The 20987-nt window shown below is 34.6% G+C and overlaps 2 protein-coding genes across 5 annotated transcripts; both read left to right on the top strand.

Annotated features, from left to right (window-relative positions):
- The first annotated feature begins 1643 nt into the window (after window positions 1–1643).
- LOC120327608 (putative enoyl-CoA hydratase/isomerase YngF) lies at window positions 1644–4741 on the top strand. The gene is made up of 2 exons (XM_039393939.2): window positions 1644–1773; window positions 2286–4741. Exon 2 carries the CDS (start codon window positions 3155–3157, stop codon window positions 4013–4015), a length of 861 nt encoding a protein of 286 aa, XP_039249873.1. The 5' UTR covers window positions 1644–1773; window positions 2286–3154; the 3' UTR covers window positions 4016–4741.
- A 3057-nt stretch (window positions 4742–7798) lies between these two features.
- On the top strand, window positions 7799–17595 carry LOC120327609 (uncharacterized). Of its 4 annotated transcripts, XM_078114359.1 has the most exons (6): window positions 10498–10597; window positions 10696–13294; window positions 13665–13850; window positions 14965–15099; window positions 15439–15551; window positions 15971–17595. In XM_078114359.1, exons 2-6 carry the CDS (start codon window positions 13237–13239, stop codon window positions 15998–16000), a joined length of 522 nt encoding a protein of 173 aa, XP_077970485.1. In that variant the 5' UTR covers window positions 10498–10597; window positions 10696–13236; the 3' UTR covers window positions 16001–17595. The 4 variants fall into 4 exon arrangements, 3 of the variants coding, with proteins under 3 accessions (XP_077970486.1, XP_077970485.1, XP_077970487.1); XR_013477253.1 differs by lacking the exons at window positions 13665–13850; window positions 14965–15099; window positions 15439–15551; window positions 15971–17595 and adding exons at window positions 7799–7915; window positions 9627–9761; window positions 9980–10092 and having other exon boundaries at window positions 10493–10597; window positions 10696–11100; XM_078114360.1 differs by lacking the exons at window positions 10498–10597; window positions 13665–13850; window positions 14965–15099; window positions 15439–15551; window positions 15971–17595 and adding exons at window positions 7799–7915; window positions 9627–9761; window positions 9980–10092 and having other exon boundaries at window positions 10696–11100.
- The last annotated feature ends 3392 nt before the right edge of the window (window positions 17596–20987 follow it).

Genomic DNA, 20987 nt, shown 5'->3' on the forward strand with positions numbered 1-20987 from the left:
TAATATTACTCACTTGAAAATATTTGGGAAATATTCAATTCATCCCAGCCGTTTAAGGATTGTCGAAATATAATCCACATTTCCAAAGTAGGAAACAGAAGTGAGCAATGTAAAAAGTCTATTGATGCCAAATGGAAATTTTTTTGAACATCGACTTCTTCTTAGCTATTAGTATTTTTGCGCGGCACCTTGCTAAATGTTTAGAATGAAAATGGGAGTTTTGAACATGTAAACCAGTTTGTAAGCGCCAAACGCAACACCCATAAGATATTACGCAATTGTATATTTCCCATGTCCATTTTGAAGTAGCCTAATCCCGTGAAATTAGAACTCTTATTCCTTGTCTGAACTCAATGTCTATAAATGAAAAAAAAAAATTTCGTGCTCACACCTTTGATAATCAATATATTACAATATCTACCCCTAAGTACCATACTGCCCTAATTTAATTATATTTTACTTTTAATACATTCAATAATAAATGTAATCTGGACTATAACTTGACTTTTATTTGATGGATGAAGTGGTCTACAACCTTCCTGCCGGTCCGCCAAATATATTCCAATACTAAACCCCATTGCTAAATGCAAAGCATTAATGGCCTGCCCATTTATTTTGTGAATTTTAACTTCTATTGATGCGTAAACCAAACTTCGCCACCAGAGGTCCTACGCCCATTTAAAAGAATATCCTGAGCTCATTGACTAGCCATTAAATTACTGCTGTTTTTGTAAAACTTGCCTATGGGATAAAAGCTTTTCGTCGTTATCTTGCATCGAAACCAAACATAGGTTCGCACCGGTCCATAAACTAAAAACCGTTTTCACTACTGGTGTCTAGATAAATAAACGTAAAAAAAACTAAAGAGCACACATACTAGGGGACAATCCAGTCAATGCTGAAATTGTAAACCCGTGTAGCCTATAAACTAACAAATTAAATTGCCAACTATTATTCTGCTATATTCTGTCAAATAATTTTTTTTAATATGTGATTTATCTGAAGTATCTCGCGTTTTCCTACTTTAATATATCACTGTGGTTGTGTGTGTGATTTATTTAATACCTTCAGCTACCACTTCTTTTAGCAAAACCCTCCAACTTAAGGTATGTTCCTAAAGTTTTGTTGCTCTCCTGATTCTATAATCAATTCATGTTTATATCTATTATTTTGTCGTCTGTAATGCTGATTATGGAGCCTAAATATACTTATAACCAAAGTGACTATAGTCACTTTGCTCATAACCATATGTGAACGCCTGCCTGACTCTGAGCAAAATGTGTATCCGAACCGTTTGAAAAAATTCAGTGTTACCGGGTACACTACCGTTCTTCGCATAATAAAGTCGTCTTACTAACTTTCCTTTCCAGGGTGGACTCAATATGATAATCATATTTCAAATTTCTTCTACATTGAATCATAGTTTATCATAACAGATAATACCACGTTTTTCAAAATGCGAATTTTACATGCAATCATAACAAAACTTCGTGATATTCGTGAGTCAAAAAACAGGAAAAGGTTGAACGAAAGTGATCGTCCCATTGCCCTATCAATTGGGTGCGGACAGTTAAAAATAACTACCGGTATGGGTATGATTGTATTGCTAACAGCGGTGTTCCGATACCGCATTCATTTGCCCGGTTGTTGAGTTCATCGCAATTACTGAGTGCCGAATTTGGTGGTGGTTTGAGCAATGTACCGGTAGTCGGATTGCAGCATTGAGCTGCATTCATCGTCCAGCTCTACACTACACAGATATCGACATGAAAGGTAGGTAACAAAACAGGCGCACAATATCCATATCGCAATAGAACAGGTAAACACAGTTCCATAATTAGCACCGTACCATAAGCGTACCGCATCTTCGAATCGTAACTCATTCTTTACAACTCTATGTAAATACCGGTACGTGATATTTAGTTCTAATATTTCAATTCCAAATACTGGAATGTATACGGTTTAGACTAGTCTGGTAACGTTTATTCTGTAGTAGTCCACTCTGCAAATGCCAAAACAGCAAAATCAGAAAATACGGTACCGGTACCACATGTAGCATCATTAAATTCTGAAAACTGACAACCGTTCCGTACCCTAATTTCTCCACATGCTGACATGAAATACATAATTAGCCTACACAATATTCCGTATCGTACTGATATATGATAATTATTAAATTAAAACATCTATGCACTTGATTTTGTGGTTGTAGATTTCAAAACTTGCACCTACTACCGTAATATTTGTTCATCTTGTAGACTACAGTATTTCTGTATTTATTTCAGGGTTTCCCAAACTTTTTTAAGCTGCGGACCCCTGTTTATTAATCTTAGTTTTGACGGACGGTCACGGACCCCCATCATATGTCGTATCAATTTCTGTGCGTAACTAACGAGGAAGAATAATGTTTCATCAACACAAAGGCCATTAATGTGATAATGCTGTAATGACTGAATGAGGTTGCTTTTCACTGCACAATTCATCAATTCTCGGAGCTTGTAGGTCCGACTCTCAGACTCTACCGTTAGCGCCGACCTGAATTTTTTTATCATATCGGTGAGCTGAAATTGCTGCCTAACACATGATGTAGGTCATTTCAAGGGACAATAAAATTGCAATTACCTTTTCTGACAACAATGGATATTTGATTGAAATCGATCATTTAAAGATCGCCTAGACTAACTCTCTTCATATGTTGCAGACCCATGTGCAGTCATCACATTCACATACCCCCAGGGGTCCACGGGCCCCAGTTTGGAATACCCTGATGTAGTTGATTAATTAATTTGATTTTTATACTAAGATAATTAAATTCTCTCTCATTATAGGCTACTATGTTATTTCTACTACTACTTGTCAGTTTTCATGAATATGAGGATGCTATTATATTAATATATTCAGACATGTTTGATTGTTTTTTTCGATTTGACAATGCTGCAATGTGCTTTTGCAATATGATCATTTGAGTTATCAGTGCATAACTATTTTTGCAGCTGATGAGTTTGTTCATTGATTCAATCTAGATAAATTCTGTATTCTTTGCAGAACCAGATCATAATTGATAATAGTTCACATACCACAAACCTTAATTTTTTTTAATTTAAAATTGGTGTAGAATTTGAAACTTAGTTTAAGTTTTGATATTTTTGTCAAAATGCTGACTTCTGTTAAATCTGTATTCCAAAGTCTTCGGTCACATCGAGCAACAATAGCATTATGTCAAAGATGTTTGACGACATCGAGTTCTGAACCTGCTATTGATCCCGTCACATATGATAAAAGAGAAGATGTGACCATTATCGGACTCAACCGTCCTCACTGTAAAAATGCCATGAACTCTATTATGGCCCAGCAGTTGAACATTGTTTTGAAGTCATTTGAAGAAGATCATTCTAGTAATGTTGCTATTTTACATGGAAATGGTACAGACTTCTGTGCAGGATATGACCTAAAAGAAGCGTCTCAAGGAGGGTTAAGTGAAGAAGCAAAAGAAGTGTTGAAAGAGCATGGACCTATGGGAATAACACGTGAAGCATTCAAGAAGCCTGTTATTGCTGCTTTGAGTGGTTATGTCATTGGTGGTGGACTGGAACTAGCATTAGCATGTGATCTTCGAATAGCATCTAGTGATACTATCCTCGGGGGTTTTAACAGAAAGCATGGTGTCCCATTCATAGATGGATGCACAGTTCGGCTACCTGCATTGATTGGTTTATCTCGAGCTCTCGATCTTATACTCACTGGTCGACCAGTCGATGCCAATGAAGCATTTTCAATGGGACTTGTTAATAGGATCTCAGATGGTGATTTAATTAATGAAGCTTTTAGGCTTGCCAAGCAAATTTCTGATCATCCACAGTTTTGTCTTCTCACTGATAGGCATAATACCTATTATTCAACTTACAATGCAAAATCACTCCAAGATGCCCTGAATCATGAATTTGATAATGGCTGGAAAGTTGTTAATGTGGAGAGTGTTAAAGGAGCTCAAAAATTTGTTAATAGGAAAAGATGAATAACACTTCAAATAACATGGGATTTATTGGTTTTGAAAAATTGTCTTCTTTATACCTAAGCATATACTGAAAGTTCAAATTTATTATATCTGTTAGTTATTTTTCACTACGGTTTAATACTATTGCTTCAATTTCCACTTCAACATTAATTATGGTTGGAATACTTTAATATCGAGCTGTAGTAAGTAGTCACATATCTCATACATAGAAATGTTTATAAATAACCAAATAATACTTGATTTTGTGAATATTTCAATGTCATCATTTTCATAACATATAGTACATAACTCAAAAAATTGCAAATTTTTTTTGATGTAGGAAGACCATGAACATTTGCCCAACCACTAATATTCTAAAACCAATGAAGAGTATTTTGTTCCTATACTCAGTGAATATTTTATAACAAAGAACTTCAAAATTTTGTACAGTTTCACTGTGGTCAATGAACTCTGATCACTGGATATTAATTATACTAAATTTTGAAAAGTTGCCGAAACAATATCAATTTCCTGAGATTACATATTTTTGCTGACAATTTACACTAAGCTACTCGTTGAATGAAGGGTAATCGCCTATCAATATAGTTCTTATAAGTTTCATTTCTGTATTTATTTTTGATTTGAGTGTAGAGATAAATCATCAAGCCATGCCATATTTTTGTTGCAGTAAAGTCAATGTGCTATTAAAAAAGTTGCAATAAAAAATTATTTGTTGTTTGAGCTCAATTCATGTTTTGAGTGCAGGTGTGTTCCCACATGAGGTAAATCGCTTTTGGTGGCCCTTAAGTCAGCAGTTAGTTATGGTACCTTGGCATCAAAATTCTTAAGTCAAAAAATTGTTAGAAATTTTCCTCTATTTAGTTAAGGGGTCAGCCACAAAAAGAATTGTGGAGGTTGATACTGTAAATGAATTCGATTTATGATGTCATCTCCGTGATAAGTGAGATATTAATAAAGAATTGTCATTTGTGGCAGCACCGAATGAATGTATCTTAAAAAATATCATAACAAAATAGTTATTCTTGGACGTTGGAAAACCATCAATAGTGATTGTCGAGTTCGCGCGCGAAAAACAAGAATGTATAACTGTTGATTGTAATTCAATAAGAGAGGCGTAAAAGGAGAAATGTGTTATATATATGCTAATTTAAGACTTTCTGTTCAAACTGCAGACTAATCATTTTCATTAATACAAATCACGGCGCATTGAAAAGCAAAATCGAATTTAGAGTTACGAGTTAGAAATCACCTCCGTCTCTTGCTAACAGACAAAAACGATAAATGTGAGAAATCTTTGAGTTATGGTGTGTTTTGTGCGCGCCAACACTGCTTTTCGCATTTAAAAAGGTCAAAGCAGATAAAGTAAGACAGGTAAATAATGTATTCTATGAAAATTTTCAGAGGTTTTAGAAAAAATTATTATTTTGACCATATAGAAATGCCATTATTGCCGATTTTTTCAATAACTAATTCAACTCAAAACAACACTTGAGCGCGTCAATTATAACGATGCATGTAAATACTTATACTGAATAACAATAAAAAGTCAGCTCGATTAACATTAAATTACCACGAGTATAGTTTCACATTTCATGCACCTTTTATCGATGCAACCCGCTAGCTTGTTTTTGTGCATATAAATATTATAAACGATTGTAACGCCCATGACATCCGCGAGATCTACTTTTTACTCAAAATTAATTTTCACGATTTTTATCGTTTTGTTTCTCACTGAAAATTAGCTCATTTATGGAACAATAAAAAGCGAACAGCGCGACATGGTTACTGCTGATTACGCGACGATTTGCAATTATATACGGTACTTGACATAGGACGTGCTAAATGTTCGCCAAACGACGTCTGGCGAAGCGAGGCGAGCTACACGTGTAGCGAATGTGCATTGTGTAACTATGGATTATAATGTATTTGACCTTTTCATTTTAGTGTTTGTTCCATTTCACAAAATAGGTCATTTTATTGTCGCAACACTGATTACTGATTACATGTACTGCCTTTCTCGTATCGACCAATTTGATGACTTATCGTTCCGGCTTGCCGAGAGGGCAGCATAATATCGTGTTTTAATTCACTTCTGATTTACTGTGTTAAGAGTTAAGTGTGTTTCAATTTTATCTGTTTTCGGAATTTTGGATTGTGCATCTTTCAATAATATACAACAACGATTAGCATCGACACTGTGTGCTTATTATCGTCTGATGGAATCCAGATTGGAGTCACATTCCATAACGCGTGTCAAAACAATAACGCGGGAATCGAACTTAAATATATAGGGTTGATAGTCTTTATCCCTAAGACCCATCATCATCTCTTTCTCCCTATACACGAAACTCTGAAATTTATTCAACAGACTTTCGCTGACAATTTTGTGTTAACGCCTTACGGCATCGTGAATTGCACTTTCAGCGCACAATTTTAATTTCAACGTAACCCCTCGTTGGAAGAACCCTGGGTGAGGGCCGCCGTATGTATCCATGCATATGGAACAATTTCTTGGCTTACTATCCCCATAATGGAATGGTAGTAGAGTACCAGTATATTTTATCGATTTCCTCTGCTTGGTATGAATATAGAGGTTCTAGCGTCAGATTCTAGGCAGGTCTACTTAACTGAGAAAAGGACAGAGTTCATGAGCTAAATTTCGTACTTGGCAAAGTAAATTTCTTTTGACCTTGTCCTTGCTCGATAGCACAGTTGGTAAATGCATAGTGGTGGTGCTAGCGTCTGCAACAAATTCTGTAAAATATTTACTTCAAAACAATCAGAACGGATTGCATAATATAATATGGTGTCATTGTGAATGCATTACGAACATGACATTGCAGGACGAGTTCATCATAACAGCATTGCTCTTGTCAAAGCCGCAATGGCAACTCTGGCCCTGATGGAAGCCAAATTACGAAAGGCGCCAAAATATAAATAGTTTTGAAATAGTTTCATTCTTGTTTACATGACATTGAATGGGTGAGTGCAGTCGGGTTCGAGTTGGTGTTCTAGTGCAAAATAGGTGTCCGCATGTCAGTTTCATCAATGATTCATGCTCTAAGTCGAATATATCTCTCTCAAGCGTGGGAAACATGAAGTTCGTATCAGACTCAACACGGTAAATAAATAGCACTCTGCTTATCGTCGGATGATTTTGTCCCTGAGTAAAGAACAAAGTTCGGATCGACAATTGTGAAAGACAAACATACTTTATAACGCTCCCGAAGGCATGTCCCAAAACAATAAGTTGCATAATCTGCATTTTATTAGTCATAAAAAGTATATATATCGAACGCCCGATCCTCGTCATTCATATTGTGCATGCATTAGATATTGAAGTGGAGATAGTAGACTTTCGATGCCCATTGGCTAGCTGTGACCTAGGGGCTCTAAAATAAGTGAGGATTGGTAATTTAATTCCCGTCAGATAATTTACCACATATACTGTATTTAGATTTTTAACTTGTTTTGGCACCATTCATTTCGAAATAATTTTAGATATTTCATATTTATATTCGTGTGGCAACACACCACGCCTAGCCTACTTGGATATTAGAAATAGCCGTAAACGATCAGATTTTATTTGAAAGGCTCGAATGAAAGGATATAGCTAGGGATTTAAAAATTCTGCCGTACATAATCTCTTTTTAAGCCTTCTCTTTACTGCATACATAAACCAAACGCGGAGCCAAAATAATTGCGATGTAAATAATAATAATATATAAAATAAGTGGTATTTAATGGTGTAATATTCCTCATTTCTCTTTTTGTCTAAATCACAGGAATTACGAGCATATATTTTTATTAAAAGACAAAAACATTTATAAACTCAAATAATGAAGAAGACGATAATAGCATTAGCATTATTTGCTATGTTTGCAACTGTGAATAGCATATGTGAGTTGATTTGGAAACTTTATGTTTTTTAACTATTTCTAATTGTAATGTTTGTGGTACGAATTTTCTTGTTCGACTTCAGCTCTCTCTACTCTTTTACTTTTCTGGAATGAAATAGCTTTTAATTGAAGCAAATCAAAATTATTGCATGTGCTTTTGTAGCGAACTATCCTCAAAACATACGTAAAATCATGTGCATGGTGAACCAACCATGTGCAGTCGCATATATGACATTTGGAGTCTTTGGTTTGATTAGAGTCTAATAAATTAGCCTATCATTAGACTATTGAAGTAAAATTTGTAAGTGGTATTCTTAGCTGTGTGTAATTGTGATAAGACCAATTTTTAGGAAACGAAGCACAGTTTTTTAAGCCAGAATGGCTGAAAACAAACAAGCCCCTTCAGCAATTAGGAACACACCAATTTACTTAATTTACTGCAGTATTTCTCATCAACCCAACGGCTTTTTACTCTGATATGGTCGAATCATGATGATGTGCGCTGACCGAAAAGTAGTGTTCCTGCTCAGACAACGTTCCATAAGGTCAACAAAAATAATCAGAACGAGTCCTTCGTCCGGACTCGAGCTATGAAGAAAAACAGTCGATCCAACAGCGGTAATGGATGAGACTAGCCAAGTAGCCAAACATAAACCGACCCGTGTTTATTAGACTAACGCATCGATCTATATATTATGCCACTTTTTAAACATGTTTATCCAAGCTAGTAGGAAAGTTTATGTAGAAAATAATATCGATTATCATTTTTATCTAAACGTAATACGTTGCCAGACATGCGATCAAAGTTTTATTAACCCATCTAAAAAGGTGATTAATCAAATTACAACAAAAAGAATGATTTTTCAGTTAAAACACAATCTTTTATTCAGGGTTGCATATTTAATGGACATCGGTGAGAAATCTTCCTCCGAGAAATCTCCTGCGAGAACAAAAATAAAATGTTCTGAATAACTTGAATTAGGTTAAATGTCTATATATATCTTTGTCAGCCACTAAATTTGTGGGGCTGATTTAATCTCAGCTAATTTTACCACCGTGGTGGTTTTTGGCATGCTTGATCATGGTAGGTATTTTATCAAACATCCTTCTGGGTGAGGCTTTATAAATCAGTCAGCTATGAGTATGTTTTTAAATCTTGTGTAATATAAGCGGATATTTTGGTACTCCTGAAGTATGTGAACTAAGATGGCGGGCACCGGAACGTAGTAATGTGTACCGGGTTAGGCCATAATTTATGGTACAAATACTACAGAAGTCATTTGGCTAGTTCCTGAACTCGTAATAGAACTAAAATAAGGAAAATTTGAATAAAATTATGGCCTAACCCTGACCTGGTACGCATATTACCTTCGATGTCCGCCATCTTGGTTCACATACTTCGGCAGTAACTATATTTTTGGTAAATTATATCTTTTATTCATTACATTAAATGAATTTATAGGAATCTTGAAAAAGAATGTTATAAGTATGTATATATTATAAAAATAGATCAAAAATTGCATTCGGCCCTCTGCTCGATTATCGATAACATGTAATGCGGCTCCAGGAGCCTGTGAGTTTGACAGCAATACACCGACGTGTAGTCAGTCTAAGTATTGATCTTGGAACAACCAGTGTTCTTGCTTTGCGTGCAAATATGTTACCTTGCATTGTTTTTTAATACTTACAAATGTTCAAATGTGTTTCTAAAGTTCTCACGGGAAAATGCGTGATTCAATGCGAGAATGATGACACAACCCTTGGATGTCCTCCCTTTCAGGATATGTTGAAGAAAGGAGGTTTTCCAGGATGGCGCTGCATCTATTGTCTTTCTGGATATGAATGTCGTAAGTACATTGTGACACATTTTGATGTTGATATGGACATCTATGATAGATTTATAGTAACAGCATATATGCTCTATAAATTGTTAACCCCTTTTTCTAAACAAATTTTTTTTATATCTATTTCAATCGGTTCAAATAGTCACCGAACTCAATTTTCAAATTGAAAAAGCATGGCTTTGGTAAACACTTTAAATTATGTATATAACATATGATTATAGGTTTTGATTTGGGATGCTACCTGGCGAAGTGGGATCTCTGCACCGAGTGTGACCCCGAAGTATTGGATGGAGCTGAAGAGTGCGTAAAATGCGTTAAAAAATGCGAAAAAAAGGTAAGAATGTTCTGTTAAGGTTAGTATGTATTCACATCTTGAAGTTTTCACTTTTATGGCCACTCTTCTACGGTATCCAAAGTGCCCGCAGACGAACTGTCAAAAATAAATCTCAAGACTTTGCGGAATCGCCATCAACTATTTCAAGTCTATTATTCTGACATTTTATTAATCGAGAGATAATAACTATAAATTATGCAGATGCAATAGGATGTTCCTGAATAGTTTTTTACATGCTGGGAAAGGGGCCAATATCAGAGAAGCGTTTAGGATTTCTAATTGTCATTTAATATCCTAATTCGAAGAGCGCATATGGGCCAAATCTGATTTTGCGGCAGATTTACAAAATGTGTACGACAAACCATAGACAAAATATATTGAATATATTCTTATTATTCAGGTGTCTTCAGACTAATTGAAAAATATAGCTTGTCGTGGCCATACAAGACGCTGGATATACAAGATAATTATATCACCCCAAATCGCTGATTGACTATGTATTACGGTAATTAAAAATTCTCCATAAAAAAGGAAAGCTAAAAGAAGCGTAAAAGTGACACCAGTTTAAGGCAAATGTAATTTTGTTCAACTTTTTCACTTTAGAGAGAAGAAGATCAAGAAAATGAACACTAAGAAGACGATTTATAATTCTTCTCGACTTGTCTATATCATGTAATCACTATCTGACAAATATGATCGATATATACCCATCATAGTCTTCCTTTGCAATAATACAATAATTCATATTTAATTACGGTAATTGTAATTGCTTTCCTGATTTTTGTTATGTTAATAATTTAGTTTGTCATAAATAAGTAATCGGGCATCATTTAAAGTGTTTTCGAATGCCACGTAAAATTTCATGGAATTTCGGAATTTTTCAAGCATTTATTTCACGAATAAATATATTATGTCATTATTACCACAATCGAGTATGATCTTCAATCGAACTTTACTAACATGTTTTGAAATGTAATAAGCTTAATTATATCTTGTAAAGAACACGTACATTTGTAGTTCAGCGATTCTTATTTTTCCTACAGTACAGATGTTTCGTTGCGTATTGGGCATGGGCAATTTTCAACATTTTCGAAGTCACAAATATTAGTATTTAAAACATGAGTTTGATTTTTCAAAAATTCTGAGGAATTACTTGGGATTGGAGTTCTCAAGCCATAGCATTTGGAACAGTAATGGTTTGTGCCTGACAAAATTGTGGATGGATATCCAGAAAAAAACACGCATAACAAGACATAGAAATACAAATATCACAACATATCCAAATATTTGAAATTGGCTTTTTACATGAAGGACAATGTTCCAGAGAAGCCATTTTAAAACAGTTATATTATATCACCTACTTTGAAGACAGTTTGTTTATTCAATTTTTGAAGATCATCAAGCTTTATTGTACAGTAATTGGAATTCTAGAAGCATCTCTGTGTTTTTAATATGGTTGTTCCCATTTGTAGTCCAAAGTCGTTCATATTGATTGGTTTTCCTTGCCAAACGAGCATTATATATATAGTAGATTATTCCTAAAATCAGTTAACTTTTCATTGATGTACAGAAATTTCATTCCTGAGACTTCAAAGTTTTCAATGCTTGAAATGTTGCATTTTTTTTTTCCAAAAACTCGTTTCTTTTATTTCTGTTTATGAAGCGAACTATGATAGAAGGAGCCTTGTCTTGTCTCTCCACAAGAGTCTGTGAGAAAAAGAGATGTACAGTCTCTTCATTTTTATATTGAGAAGCTGGCCCATTTTCATGCTGATGTCATCAGTGACTCTCCTTCACTGTAGGGAATGCCGTGAAATTCCAAATTTTCTGGTCTTTTCAATTGCGATAAATCCTCAAAATCTTTATCGAATCTGATACCAAATTTTCAAGAGTTTTATGTGAGGCCGATAATTTCTCAAGTTTGTTGTGTAGTTCTGCGGAGTATCTTTTTTTAATTTAGGACTCCGCATTTATGAAGTCCTGACTGGCTTGCACCATTTCAACATTATGTTGTAGCGTAGGGTATTATTTGTAGCCTGCCACTTACTTCTTCCATAAGTTTATCAATCGCACCCATCAGATCTCCGATGTGCTTGAACATAACGTCGAGTCGTTCTGACATTTTTTGGGTATTATTAAGGACAGGTTCATTGATTTGGGGAGATATCGTTTGGTCGTGTTCATTGATGGAGTCCTCCAAAAGATCTTCGATGGTGTCTTCTACCATAGCGTTAAACTTGAATTTCAAACTTTTTGGTATTCTTTGTTCCATTAAATCTAGGGTTTTCTTGAGTTCGTCAAATTTTCTATCCGTTTTATCAAATTATTGCTTGGTGAATTACGGTAATTATTTTAGGTTTAGGTGTATCTGCGAACCTTAATAAACAGCGACTCAACGCGGTAAATAAATAGCACACCGCTGATAATCGGATGATTTTATCCCTGAGCAAAGAATAAAGGTCAAATCGATAATTGTAAAGACAAACATACTTTATAACGCGTCCGAAAGAATGTCCCACAACAATTGGTTGCATAATCTGCATTTTATTAGTTATAAAAAGAATATAGCAGATACCCGATCACCTTCGTCATCCATATTAAGCATGCATTAGGTATTGAAGTGAGTAGAATTTCGATGCCCAAAGGCTAGCTGTGACCTCGGGGCTCCAAAATAAGTGAGGATTGTTAATTTAATTCCCGTCAGATAGTTTACCATATATACATATATATATTAATTGTAAGTTTTAACTTGTTTTGACACCATTCATTTCAGAATAATTTCAGATCCTTCACATTTGAATATGTTCGTATTCAGGTACCGGTAATTAGTAAACACACCAGGCGTAGCCTACTTGGATATTAGAGATAGCCGTAAATATTATATTTCATTTGAAAGGCTCGATTAAAAGGATATAGTTAGGGACTTAAAAATCTTGTCGTACATAATCCCATTCTGAGCCTTATTTTTAATGCATACATAAAATAACCGCCGAGCCAAATCAATTGCGATGTCGCAAATATATATATATAAAATAAGTAGTAGTTTTTCATGGTTTAATATTCCCTGTTTCTCTTTTTTTCTAAGCACAGGAATTACGAGCTAATCTTTTTATTGAGAAACAAGATCCTTTATAAAAGCAAATAATGAAGAAGACTATAGCATTAGTATTATTTGCTATGTTTGCAACTGTGAATTGCATATGTGAGTTGCTGAATTGCTTATTTCTTTTATTATCAATTTTATTTATCGTTACCAACCACACTGTTGATTTGGGAACTTTATGTTTAAATATTTCTAATTGTAATCTTTGTGGTACGAGTTTTCATGTTTGACTTCAACTCTCTGTAGCAAATTATCCTCATAACTTACGTGAAATTATGTGCATGTTGAATCAACCATGCGAAGTGCGTATATGACATTTGGAGTCTGTGGTTCGATTAGCCTATCATTAGAGTATTTGACTATTACAGTAAAATATGTAGTATTCTTAGCTGTTTGTCATTGCGGTAAGACCAATATTTAGGGTCAATTAGCAATTAGGGATATCACCAATTTTCTTAATTTACTTCAGTATACCTCATCAATCCAACGGCTTTTCAACACATTTTTACTCTGATATGCTCGAAGCATGATGATGTACGCTGGTCGAAAAGTACTGCTCCTGCTCGGAAAACGTTCCATAAGGTCAGCAAAAATAATCAGAATGAGTTCCTCGTCCGGACCCAAGCTTTGAAGAAAAACAGTCGTTCCAACAGCGGTAATGGGTGAGACTAGCCAAACTAGGAGTAGCCAAACATAAACCGGCCCAAGTTCAATAGACTAACGCATCGATCCAAATATTATGCCACTTTTTAAACATGTTTATCCAAGATAGTAGGAAAAGCGATGTAGAAAATAATATCGATAACATTTTTATCTCAACGTAATACATTTTCAGGCATGTGATCAAACTTTTAACCCATCCAAAAAGTGATTAATCAAATTCCAACAAAATGATATTTCGGTAAAAACACAATATTTTATAAAAAGAGTAGCATATTTAATGGAGATCGTTGAGAAATCTCCCAGAGCCTATTTTTTACAACTCCTGCGAGAACAAAAAAAAATGTTCTAAATGCGGTAGCTTGATAATGATTCAGGTTAAATGATTATATCTTTGTCAGCCACTAAACTTTTGAGGCTGATTTAATCTCAGCTAATTTTAAGACCGTGGTGGTTTTTGGCATGATTGATCATGGTAGGTATTTTATCAAACATCCTTCTGGGTGAGACTTTGTAAACAAGTCAGCTTTGAGTATGTTTTTAAATCTTTTGTAATATAAGCGGATATTTTGATACTCCTGAAGTATGTGAACTAAGATGGCGGACACCGGAACGTAGTAATGTGTACCGGGTTAGGGTTAGGCCATAATTTAAGGGACAAATACTACAGAAGTCATTTGGCTGATTCCCGAACTCGTAATAGAACTGAAATAAGGAAAATTTGAATAAAATTATAGCCTAACCCTGACCTGGTACGCATATTACGTTCCGATGTCCGCCATCTTGATTCACAAACTTCGGCAATATATAACTATATTTTGGTAAATTATATCTTTTAATTATTACATTAAATGAATTTATAGCAATCTTGAAAAAGAATGCTATAAGTATGTATTATAAAAATAGATCAAAAATTGCATTCGGCCCTCTGCTCGATTATCGATAACATGTAATGCGGCTCCAGGAGCCTGTGAGTTTGGCAGCAATACACCGACGTGTAGTCAGTCTAAGTATCGATCTTGGAACAACCAGTGTTCTTGCTTTGCGTGCAAATATGTTACCTTGCATTGTTTTTTAATACTTACAAATGTTCAAATGTGTTTCTGAAGTTCTCACGGGAAAATGCGTGATTCAATGCGAGAATGATGACACAACCCTTGGATGTCCTCCCTTTCAGGATATGTTGAAGAAAGGAGGTTTTCCAGGATGGCGCTGCATCTATTGTCTTTATGGAAATGGATGTGGTAGGTACATTGTGACACATTTTGATGTTGATATGGAAATCTATGATAGATTCATAGTAACAGCATATTATGCTCTATAAAATGTTAACCCCTTTTTCTAAACAATTTTTTTTTTATCGATCGGTTAAAATAGTCATCGAACTCAATATTCATATTGGAAAAACCATGGCTTTGGTAAACACTTTAAATTATGTATAGATCATATGATTATTTATTGAAGTTTTTTGAAAGTTGCATACATATGCTATGTTACGCATGCTACGACAGATAAACATTCGAAGATGACTCTTTATTGGGAAGGTAACTTGTGCAAAATAAATTTAAATATGACACCAATAGGTCGTAATTTCGGATGCTACTTGGCGAAGTGGGATCTCTGCGACTATTGTGATCCAATCGCATTGGTTGAAATTCCAAATTGCTTAGAATGCGTCAGAAAATGCGAAAAAAAGGTAAGAATGTTCTGTTAAGGTTAGTATGTATTCACATCTTAAAGTTTTCACTTTTTATGGCCACTCTTCTACGGTATCCAAATTGCCCGCAAACGAACTGTCAAAATTAAATCTCAAGACTTCGCGGAATCGCCATCAACTATTTCAAGTCTATTATTCTGACGATGTGTACGACAAACCATAGACAAAATATATTGAATATATTCTAATTATTCAGCAGGTGTCTTTAGCCTAATTGAAAAATATAACTTGTCGTGGCCATAGGTAAACGCTGGATATACAAGATAATTATATCACCCCAAATCGATGATTAACTATGTATTAAATGAAAATTCTCCCTCATAAACGAAAGCCAAACGAAGCGTAAAAGTGACACCAGTTTGAGGCAAATATCATATTGTTCAACTTTTTCACTTTAGAGAAAAGAGGATGAGGAAAATGAACACTAAGAAGACGAATTATAATTCTTCTCGACTTGTCTATATCATGTAATCACTATCTGACAAATATGATCGATATATACCCATCATAGCCTTTCTTTGCAATAATACAATAATTCGGCAATGAGTACTTTCTAGATGTTTGGCCAAGTACTGATAATATCATTGGTTCATATTTGATTGCGGTGATGGTAATTGTTTTTTTGATTTTTTTTATGTTACTAATTTAGTTTGTCATAAATAAGCATTTGGGCATCATTTAATCAAAGTGTTTTCAAATGCCACGTAAAATTTCATGGGTTCCAGAATTTTCAAGCATTTATTTCACGATTGAATATAGTATGTCATTATTAACACAATCGAATATGATCTCAATCAAACTTTACTAACATGTTTTGACATGTACTAAGCTTAATTGAATCTTGTAAAGAACACGTACATTTGTAGTTCAGTGATTCGGATTTTTCCCGTAGTACAGATGTTTTGTATTGGGCTCTGTAGTATGGAGTGTTTTTTTGTTTTGATTTGTAATTTGTAATAGCCAACTGATACAAAATTGAGCAAAAGTAAAATCTGAATTTGTGTTAGAACGGGGCGCTATGTTAACTTTAAACTGCCTTCAGTGATGGCCATTAATGATTGACACCTGCCTTGCAGCTTCTCCAACTACACAGGGATCGTGAAATTTTACAGTTCGATATTTTTGGGGTATAATTATATTACCAAGCTTTTTCATATTTAGTCTGGAATATTGTAGTGTTCGTAAAATGTTTAGGGTTTCGTGATATCGTTACCTTTATCGTAAAATTATAAGAACGAGTATTTAAAGTGGATGCTAGATAGATAGCACTGTTAGTAGAATCTGTTTTAGAATATGTAAAAAGTTTCCACGTCTTTCATTTTATTGTCAGTATATTTAATGGCCGTGTCGGCAGTGATGAGCCTGAAAAATCGTAACAACCGTAACGCACCTAATTCAGGAAAATGTATTATATTTACAACACGAATGTGGATGCTTACAGAAATTTGTGGCCTGTCCTAAGATAGAGCCGAAGAGCTACATTAAGAAGAACATAAAAAAAATTGTCTGAAATATGTTTGGATAAAATGACAAGTATATTCATAGCAATTCAATACAAATGTTATTATCAAGTCAAAAATAACTCGCAGTGTGCTTATCAATATTCAAAAAAAGGATGAAAAATATTTTATTGGTAAGGTATAGGAAGAATTTTCCGGAGCCCAAATGTTGGAGAAACATTCCTTACATGTTACGGCTGTACTAATTATTCGTCTGCTGTGATATAAAAAATAATTATGACGTAACCAAACGTACGGTTGATAAGCAAGTTTACCAGAAAAACTGAACTTTCTATGACATAATTTTATTTCAACATCAGGAACGCACTTGCAATAAAATATTTATCAACCTGAACGGCGTTCCGGCTACAGCTCACCACTGGCGTCGGTGTTCTAATATTTTCAGTTTAAATTTCTAAATTCAAACGCCACGTTTAAGTCGAAAATCCTTCTATAAAGTAAGTAAATACGGTACAAATAAAGTTATGCTTCGTTTTGGAATATTTAAACTGATAGGTAAAATACCAAGTATTTAAAATGAAAACAGAATTCGGACAGAAAAAGATTTCCATCTGTATACTGACAGGGCATTTTGTAAGTTATCTGATATAACATGCCCAGTTTATCTAATATTTATGCTAGATTTAACATTGTCATTATTAAGTCTGAACAAATGTGAACAGAGGAATTTTCTGTGTTTTCGTCAGTAAGCAAACGTTGAAAATCGATTGTAATTGTTTTAACTAATGCAGATACTGAAAAGCGTCTTGATATAAATGACATTTACGTCAAACTTCAGCTAGACATTGAATGAAACGGGATCTATAACAGGTTCAGACTCTTTAGCGCGTCGGCTTAGAGAAAAGTGTTTGATTCTGATTATTTTATATAAGAACGTTAGGCCGACGAGTTGCCTGGTTATGGTCAATATTAAAATTATTATATTGGTCAATTTGACTGAATTTATGAATGATAAGGCTTTATTTGCTAACCATACACCTTTTCGTCTCATTATGAGCAAACCCAGTAAATACCTGTTGAAGCGTATAAAAATACTAAAGATTTATAGTAACTCAATTTTGATTTAAACACAATACTCAAAATCTATATGATTATGGCCATCTAGCCAGAGTGTACCCTGTATTATAAAGTTGTAGGGTATCACCATAAAATATCATTAAAAAACGCTTCTTTTTCAGAATGAGAATAAACCACTTTTATCGTTGTCATTAATAATATATACGAATCTTCAAGTATTCATTGAATTGGTTTACAGAAAGGCAGATTGAGGAAACGTCGTTTGTTTAACACAATGCCTGATTTAGCAAACAGAACAATTCTTCCAGATACGCAAAATTGGGATTACCGAGGTCAAATGAGTGGATTTTTGAGAAATACGGACAACTCACCTATAATACTCAGTATAATTTGCGGAGTTATCTCGCTCACAATTATTTTAGGAATATTCATTGGCACTTTGATGATGTTAAAATTAAAACGCTGGCATGATTCTAGAGACGAAGACCATGGTACACTATCACCTTCCGCTGATGACGCATTGGGATGTCCTGTTTGGTCGAAACACCGCTTTCATTGGCACTATGGTGGTAGGTCGAGAGCAAATAGTCCTGGGGAAGAAAGAAGACTTTCAGAACCGTATGCTCATTCTACAGCTACAACCCATACAACATTTGTCCAATGTCGAATCGATCCACAAACGCCCGGAAGCGAAACAAAGAGCATTGTCGAAAACGAAGATGACAGAAATTGCGTGTCTCAAAATAACCAAGGACTATTCCTATCAAAAGTATCTTTATAACAGTGACCTTGTTCATGAAATATGTAGCCTAAACATGAAGTGTCATGTCGCGAAATGTGAGCTTGTTTTTTTCAACACAGGGGTGCACAACTCAAATGAGAAAAGGGTGCCAAAATTTTCAAAATGATATTGTCGCGTGCCACGCCACGTTGGAATAATTGTTGATATTATAAACGCACTTCCATGAAACACATGACAACAAACAAGAAAGTGTTGCATCACAAACCAAGAACAATGGCGTCTGTTTCAATTCGATAAAGGTGATAGTTGGTAGTCCACGGGTCCACTTATTTTTTGCTACCAGCTTTAGCTATTTAGATATTAACGTCAGTTATTAAGATATAAATAAAACAAATTACTTTTCACCAAAATGTTCGCGTGTCACGTTCTATATCTTATGACGTGCCACATTGGGCACTCATGCCCAGTTTTGTGCAACCCTGCACTGGAGTACAATTAATTTTACTAATAGTAAGAAGTTTGCTATGTTATATCGATGTTTATGGAGTGGATGTTTTAGTCGTGATTTTTGTTCTACTAGCAAGTTAGCGATTATTTTAACCGGTATCAAATGCATCCAAACTGAAAATTTTCTACCTTCCACAATGTTGCTTATTGAATATTCAAATTATTCTTGACGTATGACGTGGCTCATTTTTTGGATCCTGAAAATCATAAGCTCCCGACACGACCGAATTTGGTTGCCTTAAGGCACTAAGTCTGATTTATAGCTGTAAAATTGTATCTAACGGGTATTGTAATGTTACTCAACATTTTACCAATGAGGTTTATATACCCTGGGTTGGCCGGGGTAGTTGTATTTGCCATTTCGTCCCCGATGTTGAAATATAATTTTTTTTTATATATTCATTCATTACCACCAGCTCATGCAAAATCATTGTTTTAAAAAGCAGGCTTGTCCATGGGATGTGGATTCCCATGGAAAACGCATGGGGTGGGATGGGACAAGAAACATTTGTATATCCCATGGGACACGAAAACCGTATGATTTTCGGGGAAATGATGGTAAAACATTTTGTTATGAACTTCGTTTCCATATATTTGAGCATATCTCTCTTGTTAGTTATGAAGAGCCAAATATATTCAGCATTAACAATATACTTCGTGAAGGGGCCGATGGACACATGTATAATAGTTATGAATTTAAAGTTAACAAAGTCTGTAAATTTTGTTGTTTTGTATGTCTATTCGTACATGTAGTCCTGTTTAATAGACGCTAAACCCAAATTTAACAATTATCATTGAATTTTAATCCAATGGGAATCCCATAGGATGGGATGGGACAGGCATAATTGCTATGGGATGGGAATGGGACAAAAAATATGTCCCATGGACAAGCCTGTCAAAAAGTATGTGAATAAATCAAGTATTATGCAAGTAGAATCATGCTGACTTATCCGAGAATATAAAAAAATCAATAACAACTAAAAGCTCTTTGTGAATTGAAAAGCTTGAGCGAACGACGTGTAACAAGAAAAACATCTGCCAAATATCAACGGACGTTGTTACATAGCACTAATATCCATTAAAATAACTTCGCCAAAATACTAATGAATAGTAATATTTTGTTAGGAGATTTATAATTTGAAGGGTTTTTCATCTCGGCTTTACTTAGTAGGATAGCAAACATATTATAATTAGTGAACGAAATATGATGTTACGATTCCCGTGGCCTTGTTAACTTTCAAAAATTAATATTTCATAGGATGTAATATAACTTTCCTTCTGCGAGTTTTGTAATAAATAAACCTCGATTGTTCATATAAGATGAAAATAGATAGTTTATAGCGTTGCGAGAGATTTCGAACTCCTACTGTTATTTGACAGAATTTTTTTGTTCAATCTCGCTCTGCAACCTTACATAATAGGCAATTATCACTAGAAACGTTACACCAGTCACGAGTCTTTTCGAATTTTTGGATGTCAACTTTTCCTAACGATATATAGTTGTCTGAGCCATTTTCTTTCGCTTCCGGCTTTGAAAGGTTCGGCTATTATAATATGATTATATTTTGGATCTCAGACTTTCCAATTTCAAGCACTCAGACAAAGTCACGTCATGGTGGTGATAAATAT

The sequence above is a fragment of the Styela clava genome, chromosome 7, assembly GCF_964204865.1.
Source record: "Styela clava chromosome 7, kaStyClav1.hap1.2, whole genome shotgun sequence".
NCBI classification, from domain to species: domain Eukaryota; kingdom Metazoa; phylum Chordata; class Ascidiacea; order Stolidobranchia; family Styelidae; genus Styela; species Styela clava.

What these genes read in the sequence shown, in the direction of transcription:
- LOC120327609 (XM_078114359.1), top strand. Translation starts at nt 13,237, where the DNA reads ATGAAGAAGACTATAGCATTAGTATTATTTGCTATGTTTGCAACTGTG. An exon ending in TGCAACTGTGAATTGCATAT is followed by an intron (nt 13,295 to 13,664) that starts GTGAGTTGCTGA and finishes AATTTACTTCAG; the next exon opens with TATACCTCATCAATCCAACG. An exon ending in TCTTTATGGAAATGGATGTG is followed by an intron (nt 15,100 to 15,438) that starts GTAGGTACATTG and finishes TGACACCAATAG; the next exon opens with GTCGTAATTTCGGATGCTAC.
- LOC120327608 (XM_039393939.2), top strand. Translation starts at nt 3,155, where the DNA reads ATGCTGACTTCTGTTAAATCTGTATTCCAAAGTCTTCGGTCACATCGA.